This window comes from Nicotiana sylvestris, chromosome 4 (genome assembly GCF_000393655.2).
Source record: "Nicotiana sylvestris chromosome 4, ASM39365v2, whole genome shotgun sequence".
Lineage (NCBI taxonomy): Eukaryota > Viridiplantae > Streptophyta > Magnoliopsida > Solanales > Solanaceae > Nicotiana > Nicotiana sylvestris.
The window spans coordinates 116,644,449-116,659,408 of record NC_091060.1 but is presented as its reverse complement, the minus strand read 5'-3'; the positions used below and the strand labels follow the sequence as shown (position 1 = coordinate 116,659,408).

Genomic DNA, 14,960 nt, shown 5'->3' with positions numbered 1-14,960 from the left:
ACTCTATTTATGGTCTGCGAATACAGAAATTCGGGTAAGGAATTCTGTTCACCCGGGAGAAGGTGTTAGGCATTTTCGAGTTTTGTGGTTTTAGCACGATCACTCAACTATTATTATTGGCCTAATTATCTGATTTTTTACACGTTTTAAACCTATTGTGCGTTTTTAACTTTTTAGCCGCTTTTAATATTTCGGGAAAATTCAAGGTTATTTAAAACACATCGTAAGTCACGCTACATGAAATGCACCCATGGTTCACGACACGTTCTATTTAACCCAGTTGGAAATAGAAGTCGGGTCACATGAAATGGACACCCGGGTTTTAAAATTAAGCATCACAACTATGTCACGGAAACCGTACCCATAGCTATGACAATTAAGAAAATAGAAATAAAATTAACTAAAATAAATAAAACTTGTTTCATGCTCATCCTTTTTTAACTTTTCATTTCATGTATTCGGCCGAGCCCAATTCCTAAACATGGAAATAAATTAATTATCAAATGGGCTGGTTATATCCCCAATCCCATAACCCCAAATTTCGTTTAAAAGCACATCTCATATGAAACAAAGCATGGCAGATAGTTCGGACAAAGAAATAGCCAAAATGCAGGCGACTAGCTAAGAGAAGTAAATTAAAATACGGTAAAAGTAATTCTTTAATCTCATTCTACACACCCCTCTCCACCGCAATTAAGACAACACCATGTAATTTTATATCCCTGTGCTATAACTCCACAATTACATTCAAATACCACATAAAATCTCAAATTTATATCATTATCGACACTACACTTAAATATGCAAATTCAATTATGAAACCCATTTTTACCGTAGAACCATGCCAAGCATCCAAATTCGACGATAAGAGCTCTTTATGTTAGTGAGATGGCTTATTGTAGAACTTCATTTATCTTTTGAAAAGACACACAATTCATTCAATTAAGGACTAAATTCCAGCCTTTAAGATTTAGAAGAGCAAAGAGAAATCAACTCCAATGATAGTCCAAACTAGCTTCACGTCAACTCTAATAGACTAGGAGATCCAAAAATGATAAATTAACTTTGAGAGCAATATGATAAGTTCATCTCCTGAGTCCTATGCCAAATAGAGGAACCTTTATATAACATAAGCCTTATGTGCTTTTGTGTCAAAATTCAAAGAACAAATGCAAACCAATGGATCAAAGTAACATATAAATTACACATGCTCGATTCTGCCGAAAATAGGATCAATCTATGCTACTCAAATATCACCATTATCTTCATACTAAGGGCAATCCAAGCAAGACTGATAAAGCAAGGAATATAGCAGCCCTGGCATCTTAAACCAAAAGAATGCGATTGAGAACAAGTCGAAAATATCGCAAAGAAGTTCTCGAGATTCGACTCGCGCTTAATCTCAATCGGATGAACAAGGCAAACTTAAGAGAATTAAAGTAGAACACATTTATCACCTAAAAAAACATAGACAGATTCTAGGCATTTATTCTGTTTTAATCCAAAAGTTCCATCATAATTTAGTCATACTTCAGATAAAAAAGGAGGTAAGATATAAACCTGAGTGCGAGCAACTTTCGATTAATAAATTCAGGAATGAATACGGGCAAACCGGCATCGGAATTTGAAAGTGCGACAGAACACGAACAAGACAACAACAATCAAAACCGGAACGATAAACCTCGACTTCCGAATCGCACTCGAAACTACTCCGAACAGCTGCGATTTCAATAATTCCATAATTTAAACCTTTCTTGTTCTCTTCACTATTTTTTGGAGCTCTTGCTATGTTTTCCCTCTGTGTGTGTGAGAGTGGTGAAGGTTGTGCGTATGTTAAGATTGAAGAAGAAAGCCTTCAGGGGGTCGTGTGTGTCTAGCGGCTTCCGAGGTCTAGGTCGGTTAAATGTTTGGTCAGTGGAAAAGGGGTGGAGAAGAAGGAGAACGGATGGGAGGGGGTCGGTCGTCTGCGTTATGCCGTTGAAGGAGATGAATAACGGGGAAGGGATTTTTTTTATTATCAAAAGCAGCGGATAGCTTCAGCTTTTTAGGCTTAGGTCTCTAGGTCTTAGGCATCGTTTGGTTGTGTCCATCATTAGAAAAACTGCTGATTAGTACATTAGGGGTCTAGGTCTTTTAGGTTATAATTTGGTTTATATTTGATAGGTGAAAGGATTGTGACCATTGGATTAAAATGGATCGATGGTTGAGATTAAAATGGTGTATTTGGGCGGGTCAGCTGGGCTGATGGGTTATTTGGGCTAAGGAGAAATGGGTTGGTCCAAATTGGGTCCTAAACTTGGGCTCCAAGACTCTTAAAATTGTGGTCTAATACCTTAGTTAACTCCATTTAATAAAAGATAAAAATACTACACAATGCAAAAACTAATTTTAAATAATTAAACTAAACTATATTAAAACGTGAAACTATTATATATGTTTTTATATTTTTCAAGATTATATAAAGATAAAAATAAGGTACTATTTTTGTATTTATTTATTCAAATTTATGAAAGATACGTAAACTAAAATATTTTTATAATTTTCATTTTTTTGTGACGAAATAAAGTAAAAGAGTCAAATTAGTTGAAATAAAGATATAAGGCCTAAACTAAATATTTACATGCTAAAATATAAAAAATCTTGTGGAGGGTCAAAAATCACATGTCTATAGTCATAAAATAATAAAAGCATGTACGAGTAGTCTTATTTAGGGGAACGAGGTTCTAGAAAGCAAAACAACTGGTTGGGTCGTTACATTCTCTACCTCTTAAACAAACGTTCGTCCTCGAACGGGTTTAGATTCATACCTGAAGTGCTGAATAAGTGTGGATATCTGCTCCGCATGTTCTCCTCGGACTCCCAAGTCGCCTCCTCGACTGGTTGGCCTCTCCACTGAACCTTTACCGCGGAAATCCTCTTGGATCTCAACTGGCGATCCTGTTTAGCAACAATGGTAGCTGGCTCCTCCTCATAACCCAAGCTCTCATCTAGCTGAACAGTGCTGAAGTCTAACACATGCGACAATTCGGCATGATACCTCTGGAGCATAGATACGTGAAAAACCGGATGAACCCCTGATAGGCTGGGAGGTAAAGCAAGCTCATAAGCAACTTCCCCAACTCGCCTCAACACCTCAAATGGTCCTATAAACCTTGGGTTCAGCTTGCCCTTCTTCCCCAATCTCATAATGCCCTTCATCGATGAGACTTTCAAGATAACCTTCTCACCTACTATAAATGATACATCATGCGCCTTCTGATCCGCGTAACTCTTCTGTCTGGACTGTGTCATGCGAAGTCGCTCTTGAATCAACTTTACCTTTTCCAAGGCATCCTTTACCAAATCAGTACCATACAACTTAGCCTCGTTGTGACCAAACCACCCGATGGGAGAATGACATCGCCAACCATATAAAGCCTCAAATAGGGCCATCTCGATGGACTGATAACTATTGTTATAAGCAAACTCGGCCAAAGGCAAGAACTGATCCCACTGTCCCCAAAGTCAATCACACATGCTCTGAGCATGTCCTCCAATATCTGAATTGTCCGCTTTGACTGTCTATCGGTCTGTGGGTGAAACACAGTGCTGAGCTTTACACGGGTCCCCAACTCACTCTATATGACTCTCCAGAAATGTAAAGTGAACTGAGGGCATCTATCAGATATGATGGAAACAGGCACACCGTGCAACCGAACTATCTCCCGAATATAAATCGGGGGCAACCTCTCTGAAGTATAAGTAGTTGCAACTGGAATAAAGTGTGCTGACTTGGTCAACATGTCAACAATGACCCAAACTGCATCAAACTTCTGCAAGGTCCGCGGCAACCCAACTACGAAGTCCATAGTAATGCGCTCCCATTTCTACTCTGGTACAGTCATCTGCTGGAGTAGGCTACCTGGCCTATGGTACTCATACTTGACCTTCTGGCAATTTAGGCACCTAGCTACATACTCAACTATGTCTTTCTTCATCCGTCGCCACCAATAATATTTGTGCAGGTCACGATACATCTTTGTAGTGCCTAGATGAATGGAATATCGAGAATTGTATGCCTTTTCTAGAATCTTTCCTCTCAAGCCATCGACATTAGGAACACATAGACGACCCTGGAGTCACAGAACACCATCCTTGCCAATAGAAACCTCCTTGGCACCACCATGTAGTACCGTCTCTCTAAGAACTGCCAAGTGCAGATCATCAACCTATCGCGTCTTGATTTGCTCCAATAAAGAAGAGTGGGCAACAACACATGCAAGAACTCAACTGGGCTCTGAAATGTCCAACCTCACAAGTCTGTTAGCCAAGGACTGAATGTCCAAAGCTAGTGGCCTCTCCTTTGCTGAAATGAATGCCAAGCTACCCATACTCTCTTCCTTTCTGATTAAAGCATTCGCGACTACATTTGCCTTGCCCGGATGATAAAGAATGGTAATGTCATAATCTTTCAGTAACTCAAGCCATCTACGCTGCCTCAAATTGAGATCCCTTTGCTTGAACAAATGTTGTAAGGTGCAATGATCAGTGTAAACCTCACATGACACCCCATAAAGATAATGCCTCCAGATCTTAAGAGCATGAACAATCGCAGCTAACTCCATATCGTGCACAGGGTAATTCATCTAATGAATCTTCAGATGACGCGAAGCATATGCAATAACTTGCCCCTTCTGCATCAATACACAACCCAAGCCAATGCGTGAAGCATCGCAATACACTGTATACATCTCCGAACCGGAAGGCAACACTAGAACCGGTGTTGTAGTCAAAGTTGTTGAGATTCTGAAAGCTCGCCTCATAATCATTGGGCCAACGGAGTGGAGAAACCTTTTGGGTCCAATCTAGTCAGAGGTGCTGCAATGGATGAAAAACCCTGCACAAATCGGCGATAATAACCTGCTAACCCTAGGAAACTCCTAACCTCAGTCACTGAAGTGGGATGGGGCCAACTCTGAACTGCCTCAATCTTCTTGGGATCCACCTTAATACCCTTGCCCGATATAACATGCCCTAGGAATGCCACAAGCTCTAGCCAAAACTCACACTTGGAGAACTTAACATACAGTTTCTGTTCCCACAATGTCTGAAGCACCACTCTCAAATGCTGCCCGTGCTCCCCCAGGCTTCGTGAGTAAATCAAGATGTCATTAATGAAGACAATAACAAGGGAATCAATATAAGGCCTGAACACCCAGTTCATCAATTCCATAAATGCCGCTGGGCCATTAGTCAAGCCGAAGGACATCACTAGAAACTTATAATGGCCATATCTAGTACAGAAGGCAATCTTCGGAACATCCGAGTCCCAAATCTTTAATTGATGGTACCCTAACCTCAAGTCGATCTTATAGAACACCCTCGCACCCTGCAACTGGTCAAACAAATCATCAATACGCGGCAACAGGTACTTGTTCTTGATGGTAACCTTGTTCAACTGGCAGTAATCAATACACATCTGCATAGTCCCATCTTTCTTCTTCACAAATAATACTGGTGCACCCCAAGGTGATACACTTAGTATCACAAACCCCTTTGCTAACAACTCCTCAAGCTGCTCCTTTAACTCTTTCGAAGCCATACGGTACAATGGGATAGATATAGGCTGGGTACCTGGAGCCAAATCAATACAGAAATCAATATCATGATCTGGTGGCATGCCTGGAAGGTCAGTAGGAAACACATAGGCAAATTACCAAACTATTGGCATTGAATCAATCGTCGGAGACTCCAACGTGGTATCCCGAACATAGGCTAGATAAGCCAAACAACCCTTCTCGACCATATGTCGAGCCTTCAGAAAAGAGATGACCCGACTAGCTGTACTAACAGAGGAACCTTCCATTCCAATCTCGGTAACTATGGGATCGCTAAAGTAACAGTCTTGGCATGACCATCAAGGATGACATGATATAGGGATAACCAGTCCATGAACATGATGACCTCAAAGTCGGTCATATCAAGTAACAGAAGGTCCGCTCTAATCTCGTAACCACAGAATGTGACAACACAAGACTAATAGATCTGATCCATAACCACAAAATTGCCTATAGGAGTGGACATATAGATAGGAGTACCCAAGGACTCACAAGGAATATCCAGAAAATGAGCAAATAGAGATGACACATATGAATAGGTAGATCCTGGATCAAATAACACTGAAGCATCCCTACCGCAGATAGAAATAATACATGTGATCATGGCATCTGAGGCCACTGCATCTGGTCTGGCCGTAAAAGCATAGAATCTAGCAGGAACGCTGGTGGGCTCGCCTCTACCTGGCTGAACAATAACTGGCTGACCTTCCCTTGCATAGCCTTCACCTCTAGGATGGCCCCTACCAGCCTGTACCCCACCCCTGGGTGGCCGAGTAGCTGGTGCTACAATCATAGGATGATGGCCCTGCTTTACTACCTTGCCCCGAAGTTTGGGACAGGTTCTATTCATATGACCCGGATCTCCACAGTCGTAACAACCTCTCGGCACCATAGACTGCTACCCCAAAGTCTGACCCTGATGGCCTGAATACCCACTTGAAGAACCTTGAATGACTGGTGAGTGGTATGAACTCTCTAGCATGGCACTAAAATAGGCACTGGAAGAACCCTGATGAGCTGGTGGGCGATAAGAACTCTCTGGCATAGCACTAAAATAGGGTTGCACTGGAGTCCCCCGAGGAGGTGGTGGTGCTGGATATGTGGGTCTTCTAGGCTAAGCCCTCCCAAACTGGCCTCTGCCCCTAGCCGGGGCACCTCTAAACTCTCCAGAGAAACGGGTCCTCTTGTCCTGCTGCATCTACTCCCTACCGCTCTGGTGGTAGCCCTCAATCCTCCGAGCAATCTCTACCACTAGCTGATAATCAGTAACCATATCAACCTCCCAAGCCATACTAGCCTAAATACTGGGGTGCAACCCCGCAACAAATCTCAGCACTCTCTCTGCACCTGTAGGAAGTATCATATGTGTATGGCAAGACAACTTAGAAAATCTTGTCTTATAATCGGTCACGGACATTTGACCCTGCTAGAGATGCTCAAATTGACACCGCAACTCTTCCCGCAGGGAGGGTGGAATATACCTATCCAAGAAAAGTCGCGTAAACTGGTCCCAAGTCATGGAAGGAGAACCTACTGGCCTGTCGAGAAGATAAGATTACCACCATCTGCGGGGCTTGCTCTCCAACTAGAAAGTAGTGAAATCCACCCCATGCAACTCTAATATCCTCATGTTGTGTAGTCTATCCCTGGAACTATCTATAAAGACCTGGGGATCCTCATGTTGCTCACCTCCGAAGACAAGAGGGTGTAGCCTAGTCCATATTTCCAAAAGCTTTTGTAGCTCGCTTTTGGGATGTATCATCCCCTACCTCAAGCTGGTGCCCTCCCCCGGCCTCTGCCTTGGCATCTAGCAATGGGGGAAGCATCTCTTCCTGAGTTCGGAATGTCTACTGCATGCGTTCTCACCATCTGTGAAAGAATAAGAAAAAGGAACTTAGTATACCATCAACTGTATGAAAGGAGATGAATAAAGAGTAGTTTCCTAACAACCTATAGCCTCTCGAAGATAAATACAGACGTCTCCATACCGATCCGCAAGACTCTATTAGGTCTGCCCATAACTTGTGAGACCTATGTGAACCTAGTGCACAGATACCATGTTGTCACGATCCAATATCATTATAGGCCGTGATGGCATCCAACGCCATTGATAGGTAAGCCAACACTGATCACTCTAGTGGTTTCCCATTTTTAAATAACTTATTAAGCGGATAACATTTCCTCATTCATTAAAAAGATTTAGAAAATTGCAAATGTAACATAATTAAACAATGGAAGCAGTGAGTACAAATCGTAATCATGTAAACATATCCAAAATCATAAGTCTACTAGTGTGTGCCAAGACCTGGTGTCACAAGTATGTAGGCGTTCTAGTAGAATGTACAAAAGAATACTAGTACACTGTATGAAAGGAAATAGACAGAAAAAACATAACATAAAGAAGACTCCAGCTACTGCAAAATGGCTTAGAAGGCAGCTCACCATGAAGTCTCTAAATGGGGATCAAATCGGCACGTCGGACTGGTGACCAGATGCAGCTGCCTCAAATCCTGTAAAACAAGTGACCTTTCAAACAATGAATCATACGAATTATAAGGGGTTCTGGTTCTATTATCACACACAAATACCACCGAGGACATTCGACCCGATCCAACATAAAAATAATAGTCCACTACCGAGGGTCGAACGGCCCGAACCATATATACATTTATTAACATGCCGAGGCGAACGGCCTGCTCCTATGAGAGTAGTGGAAACAATCACCTCGCTCACGAAATATACTTGCGATGCGGTTAAGTATAAATATAACTTAATATTTCCTCGATTTTTTTCAAAATAAATATTTGCTTGAAATCCTTGAAATCATGGCATTCTCAACTTAGTTCCATTCAATGCAAATCAACAATTATAATCATATAACGGTACCCACAAAGCATGGTGTAAGCCTAGAACTACTCGGACATAATAGGAATAGTAGATACGTACAGACTCTCATCACTTCATGCGTATGTAGGCCCCACAATTAATTATATATTAATTAAGTTCACCTATAGGGAAATTTCCCTCTTACAATGTTAGAAAAGAGACTTACCTCGTTTCGAGCCTACTTCCAACTTAAGAATGCACTTAAACCCTCAAACCAGAGCCGAACAATCTGAAACTATTCAAATAGTGTAAAAACTAATCAATATAGGCTCAAAAGTTCATATTCCCACTATTAGAGTGATTATCCAACCCATATTGCAAGATTCCTAAAATTCACTCCAGGGCCCACATGCCCGGATTCCGGAAATTTTCGAAGAAAGTTGTTACCCATAACCTTAGGATCAAGAATATATGATTTTTACTTCATTCCATAACAAATTTCAAGGTTAAATCTTGTTTTCATCAAAAACCTAGGTTTTACTCAAATCCCATGATTTTCACTAATTTATACATGTTAATCTACCCAAAATCCAAGTATTTAACTCACATATAGTAGAAATTACTTACTTCCAAAAGCTTGGTGAAAAGCCCCTCTCAAGAAGCTCAAAAACTTCCAAACAATGGTGTGAAATGAGCCAAAAATGTCTAATGCCCACATTAAATGAAGGCTATTGCCTTCAATGTTTTCCACATCTGCTATCCTGGGTCACATCTGCGCCCCCCACATCTGCGGAACATCGCTGGACCGTCTGGGCCGCTTCTGCGGAGAAAGGGCCGCATCTGCAGTTTTTGGGTTGGCCACCCTTGGCCACATCTGCGAGTCAAGGCCCACACATGCGAGCCCGCATCTACGGCTGACCAACCGCATGTGCGATTATGACAGAAGCTGGGCATTTAGTTCTTGCCCAAACTTTCCAACTTGGCCCGAGCCTCATCCGATAGACGCTATGGGCCCTCGAGGCCCAGCCCGAGCACACCCACAAGTTTGAAATGATAAAATGGACTCGCTCAAACCCTCGGAATGCCAGAAACAACATTAAAACTAGGAATCACACCCTAAAATCATTTGATTCAAACTTATGAACTTCAAGTTCTTCAATTTACTTCCAATGTGACGAAACACGCTTATACTACTCGGATTAACACCAAATTTTGCGTGCAAGTCTTAAATGATATTATTGAACTATTCCTAGTCTCAAAATTCCTTTCTGACCTTGATATCACCTAAACCCGCTCTAAACCAAATTTAAAGGTCTTCAAAATCCTTAAGGAATAAACTTTCGCTATTAGGCGCCAAAACGCTCCCAAGTCACCCAAAACCCAATCCGGACATACGCCCAAATCCGAAATCATCATACAAACCTATTGGAACCGTCAAATCCCGATTCCGAGGTCGTTTACTCAAAATGTTGACCGAAGTCAAACTTGGCCTTTTAAGCCATCCTTAAGGAACCAAGTGTTCCGATTTCAACCCAAACTCTTTCAAATCCCGAACCAACCATCCTTGCAAGTTATGAATCAGTGAAAGTAAGTACGGGAAGTCTTATTTAGGGAAACAGGATTCTAGAAAGCAAAATGACCAGTCGGGTCATTACATTCCCCACCTCTTAAACAAATGTTCGTCCTCGAACGGGTTTAGATTCATACCTGGAGTGTTAAATAAGTGTGGATATCTGCTCTGCATGTCCTTCTCGGACTCCCAGGTCACTTCCTCGACTGGTTGGCTCCTCCACTGGACCTTTACCACAGAAATCCTCTTGGATCTCAACTTGCAATCATGTCTATCAACAATGGCAACTGGCTTCTCCTCATAACCCAAGATCTCATCTAGCTAAATAGTACTGAAATCTAACACATGAGACAAGTCGGCATGATACCTCTAAAGCATAGACACGTGAAAAACTGGATGAACCCCTGATAGGCTAGGAGGTAGAGCAAGATCATTAGCAACCTCCCTAACTCACCTCAATACCTCAAATGGGCCTATAAACCTTGGGCTTAACTTACCCCTCTTCCCTAATCTCATAATACCCTTCATCGGCGAGACTTTCAAGAGGAACTTCTCGCCGATCATAAATGATACATCACACGCCTTCTGATCCGTGTAACTCTTCTGTTTAGACTGTGCTATGTGAAGTCTCTCCTGAATCATCTTTACCTTTTCCAAGGCATCCTTCACCAAATCAGTACCATATAACTTAGCCTCGTCAGGCTCAAACCACCCAAAAGGGGAGCGACATCGCTAACCATATAAAGCCTCAAATGGAGCCATCTCGATGTTGGACTAATAATGGTTGTTGTAAGCAAACTCGGCCAAAGGTAAGAACTGATCCCACCGCCCTCCAAAGTTAATCACACATGCTCTCAGCATGTCCTCTAATATCTGAAATGCCCTCTCCGACTGTCCATCGGTCTGAGGATGGAATGTTATGATGAGCTCCACAAGGGTCCCCAACTCACTTTGAATAGCTCTCTAGAAATGTGAAGTGAATTGAGGGCCTCTATCTGATATGATGGAAACAGGCACACTGTGCAACCAAACTATCTCCTGAATATATATTTGGGCCAACCTCTCTAAAGTATAGATAGTCACAACTTGAATGAAGTATGCCGACTTGGTCAACCTGTCGACAATGACCCAAACCGCATCAAACTTCCGCAAAATCCATGGCAACCCAACCACAAAGTCCATAGTAATACGCTCCCATTTCCACTCAGGTATAGTCATCTACTGAAGTAGGCCTCCTAACCTCTGGTGCTCATACTTAACCTGCTGGCAATTTAAGCACCTAGCTACATACTCCACTATGTATTTCTTTATTCGCAGCCACCAATTGTGTTGTCTCACGTCACGATACATCTTCGTAGCACCTGGGTGAATAGAATACCGCGACCTATGTGCCTCCTCAAGAATACTCTCCCTCAAGACGTCGACATTAGGAACACATAGGCGACATTGGAGTTGCAGAACACCATCGCCAATAGAAACCTCCTTGGCACCACCCTGTAGTACCGGCTCTCTGATGACTACTAAATGTGGATCATTAAATTGCTGGGCCTTGATGTGCCCCAATAATGAAGACTGCAACAACACATGCAAGAACCTGGCCGGTCTCTGAAATATCCAACCTCACAAGTTTGTTAGCCAAGGACTGAATGTCCAAAGCTAGTGGCCTCTCCTTTGCTGATAGGAATGTCAAGCTACCCATACTCTTTGCCTTCCTGCTTAAGGCATCTGCGACTATATTTGCCTTGCCCGGATGATAAAGAATGGTGATGTCATAATCCTTCAGTAACTCAAGCCATCTACGCTACCTCAAATTGAGATCCCTCTACTTGAACAAATGTTGCAAGCTGCGATGATCAGTATAAACCTCACATGACACCCCTTACAGATAATGCCTTCATATCTTAAGAGCATGAACAATCACGGCTAACTCTAGATCATGCACAGGGTAGTTCTTCTCATGAATCTTCAACTGACGTGAAGCATATGTAATAACTCGCCCCTCCTACATCAATAGACAACCTAAACCAACGCATGAAGAATCGCAATACACAGTACACATCCCCGAACCGGAAGGCAACACTAGGACAAGTGTTGTAGTCAAAGCTATCTTGAGCTTCTGAAAGCTCGCCTCACAATCATCGGACCAACGGAAAGGATCACCCTTCTGGGTCAATTTAGTCAAAGGTGTTGCAATAGAGGAAAAGCCCTGCACAAATCGACGATAATAACTAGCTAGCCCCAGGAAACTCCTGATCTCAGTCACTGAAGTGGGACGTGGTCAACTCTAAACTGCCTCAATCTTCTTGGGATCCACCTTAATACCCTCTCCTGATACAACATGCCCCAATAATGCCACAAACTCTAGCCAAAACTCACACCTGGAAAACTTAGCATATAGTTTCTGCTCTCTCAATGTCTGAAGTACCACTCTAAAATGCTGCTCGTGCTCCCCCAGGCTACGTGAGTAAATCAAGATATCATCAATGAAGATGATAACAAAAGAATCAATATAAGGCATGAACACCCGGTTCATCAAATCCATAAACATCGATGGGGCATTGGTCAAGCCGAAAGACATCACTAGAAACTCATAATGGTCATATCTAGTACAGAAGGCAATCTTTAGAACATCTGAGTCCCAAATATTCAACTGATGGTACCCTGATCTCAAATCGATCTTAGAAATGACCCTAGCACCCTGCAATTGGTCAAACAACTCATCTATGCGTGGCAATAGGTACTTGTTCTTGATAGTAACCTTATTCAACTGGCGGTAATCAATGCACATCCATATAGTCCCCTCCTTCATCTTTACAGATAACATTAGTGCACCCCAAGGTGATACACTGGGCCTCACAAACCCCTTTGCTAACAACTCCTCAAACTGCTCCTTCAATTCCTTCAACTCTTTCAAAGCCATACGGTACGGTGGGATAGATATATGCTATGTACCTGGAGCCAAATCAATACAAAAATCAATATCACAATCTGGCGGCATGCCTGGAAGGTCAGAAGGGAACATATTGGCAAACACCCAGACTATTGGAACTGAATCAATCATCGAATTTAGAAAATAGATGACCCGACTAGATGTACTAACAAAGGAACCCTTCCACTCCAACCTCGGCATCTCTGGCATCGCTAAAGTAACAATCTTGGCATGACAATCAAGGATGGCGTGATATGGGGATAACCAATACATGCTCAGGATGACCTCAAAGTTGATCATATCAAGTAACAGAAGGTCCGCTCTAGTCTCGTAACCATAGAATATAACCACACAGGACCGGTAGACCTGATCCACAACCACATAATAGCCCATGGAAGTGGAAACATAAATAGGAGTACCCAAAGACTAAAAAAGAATATCCAGGAAATGAGCAAACAGAGATGACATATATGAATATGTAGACCTTGGATCAATAATACCGAAACATCCCTACCGCAGACAGAAATAATACATGTGATCACGGCATCTGAGGCCACTACATCTGGTCTAGCCGAAAAAGCATAGAATCTGGCTGGAGCGTCGGCTGGCTGGCCTCCGCCTGGCTGAGCAATGGCTGACTGACCTCCCCCGTCCTGGCCTCCGCTTCTAGGACGGCCCCTACTTGCATGTCCTCCGCCTCTAGGCGGCCGGATGGCTGGTGTTGCAATTATGGGCTAATAACCCTACTGTACTGCGTTGCCCCAAAGTTTGGGACAAAATTTCTTCATATGACTTGGATCCCCACACTCATAACAACCCCGCGGTGCCATGGACTACTGTCTTGAAGCCTATCCTTGATGGCCCAAATACCTACTAGAAGAACCCTAAATGGCTGGTGGGTAGTATGAACTCTCTGGCATAGCACTGAAGTAGGCGCTGGAAGAACCCTGATGACTAGAATACCCGTTGGAGGAACCTTGAATAGCTGGCGGGTGGTAAGAACTCTCTAGCATCGCATTGAAATAAGGCCTCGCTGGAGCACCTCGAGGAGGTAGTGGTGGTGCTTAATATGGGGGCATGTTGGGTTGGACCTTTGCCCCTAGCTGGGGCACCTCTAAACTCTCCAGAGAATCGGGTCCTCTTGTCCTGCTGCAACTGCTCTCTACCCCTCTAGCGGTAACCCTCAATTCTACGACCAATCTCCACCACTAGCTGATACTCAGTCCCCATATCAACCTCTCGGTCCATGCTAGCTCGAATACTAGGGCGTAACCCCGCAACAAATCTCTACACTCTCTCTGCGTTCGTAGGAAGTATCATGAGTACATGGCAAGACAACTTAGAGAATCTCGTCTCATAGTCGGTCACAGACATCTGACCCTTTTCGAGCTGCTCAAACTGACACCTTAACTTTTCCCTCTGAGAGGGTGGAATATACCTATCCAATAGAAGTCGTGTAAACTGATCCCAAGTCATGGGAGGAGAACCTGATGGTCTACCGAGAAGGTAAGACTGCCACCATCTACGGTCCTTGCCCTCTGACTAGAAGGCGGTAAAATCCACTCCATTGGAATCCAATATCCTCATATTGTATAGTCTGTCCCTACACCTATCAATGAAATCTTGGGCATCCTCATGACGCTCACCTCCAAAGATGGGAGGGTGTAGCCTAGTCCATCTGTCCAATAACTTCTGCGGATTGCCGTCCTCAGCTGGTCTGGGCTCAGGTGCCACTGTTACAGCTGGCTGGGCACCGCCTTCGGGTAGAGTACTCGGAGTCTGATATACAACAGCAGTGTGCCCAAGAGCCTGAGCAGTAGGGGCCTGTGCTCCCCCTCCTGCCTGAGATATGGTTGGGTCTGTTGGAGATAAACTAGCCTGAGTCATAGTGTCCATGAATCGCAGCATACAGCCCATGACCTCCTGGAAACCCGGTGTTGTCATGAAATCCGCCTGGGCAGGCTCTGCTGCGGGCACCTCGCCCTGCTCCTCAATAATGGGATCCCCTGCTGGATCCACCAGTGATGCAACTGGGGCA

The 14,960-nt window shown here is 43.3% G+C and overlaps 1 protein-coding gene across 1 annotated transcript; it reads right to left on the bottom strand.

Moving 5' to 3' along the window:
- Positions 1-12,937: 12,937 nt before the first annotated feature.
- On the bottom strand, positions 12,938-14,809 carry LOC138890050 (uncharacterized). Its single transcript, XM_070173400.1, has 2 exons — positions 14,486-14,809; positions 12,938-13,348 (listed from the first exon to the last, which is right to left on the bottom strand). Exons 1-2 carry the CDS (start codon positions 14,807-14,809, stop codon positions 12,938-12,940), a joined length of 735 nt encoding a protein of 244 aa, XP_070029501.1.
- Positions 14,810-14,960: the final 151 nt, after the last annotated feature.

Excerpts from the sequence above, each read along its gene's own strand:
- LOC138890050 (XM_070173400.1), bottom strand. The coding sequence starts at position 14,809 with ATGACTCAGGCTAGTTTATCTCCAACAGACCCAACCATATCTCAGGCA. Across the intron at positions 13,349-14,485 it reads GGATATTGGATTCCAATGGA|TCTTTGGGTACTCCTATTTA; the intron begins GTGGATTTTACC and ends ATTCTTTTTTAG.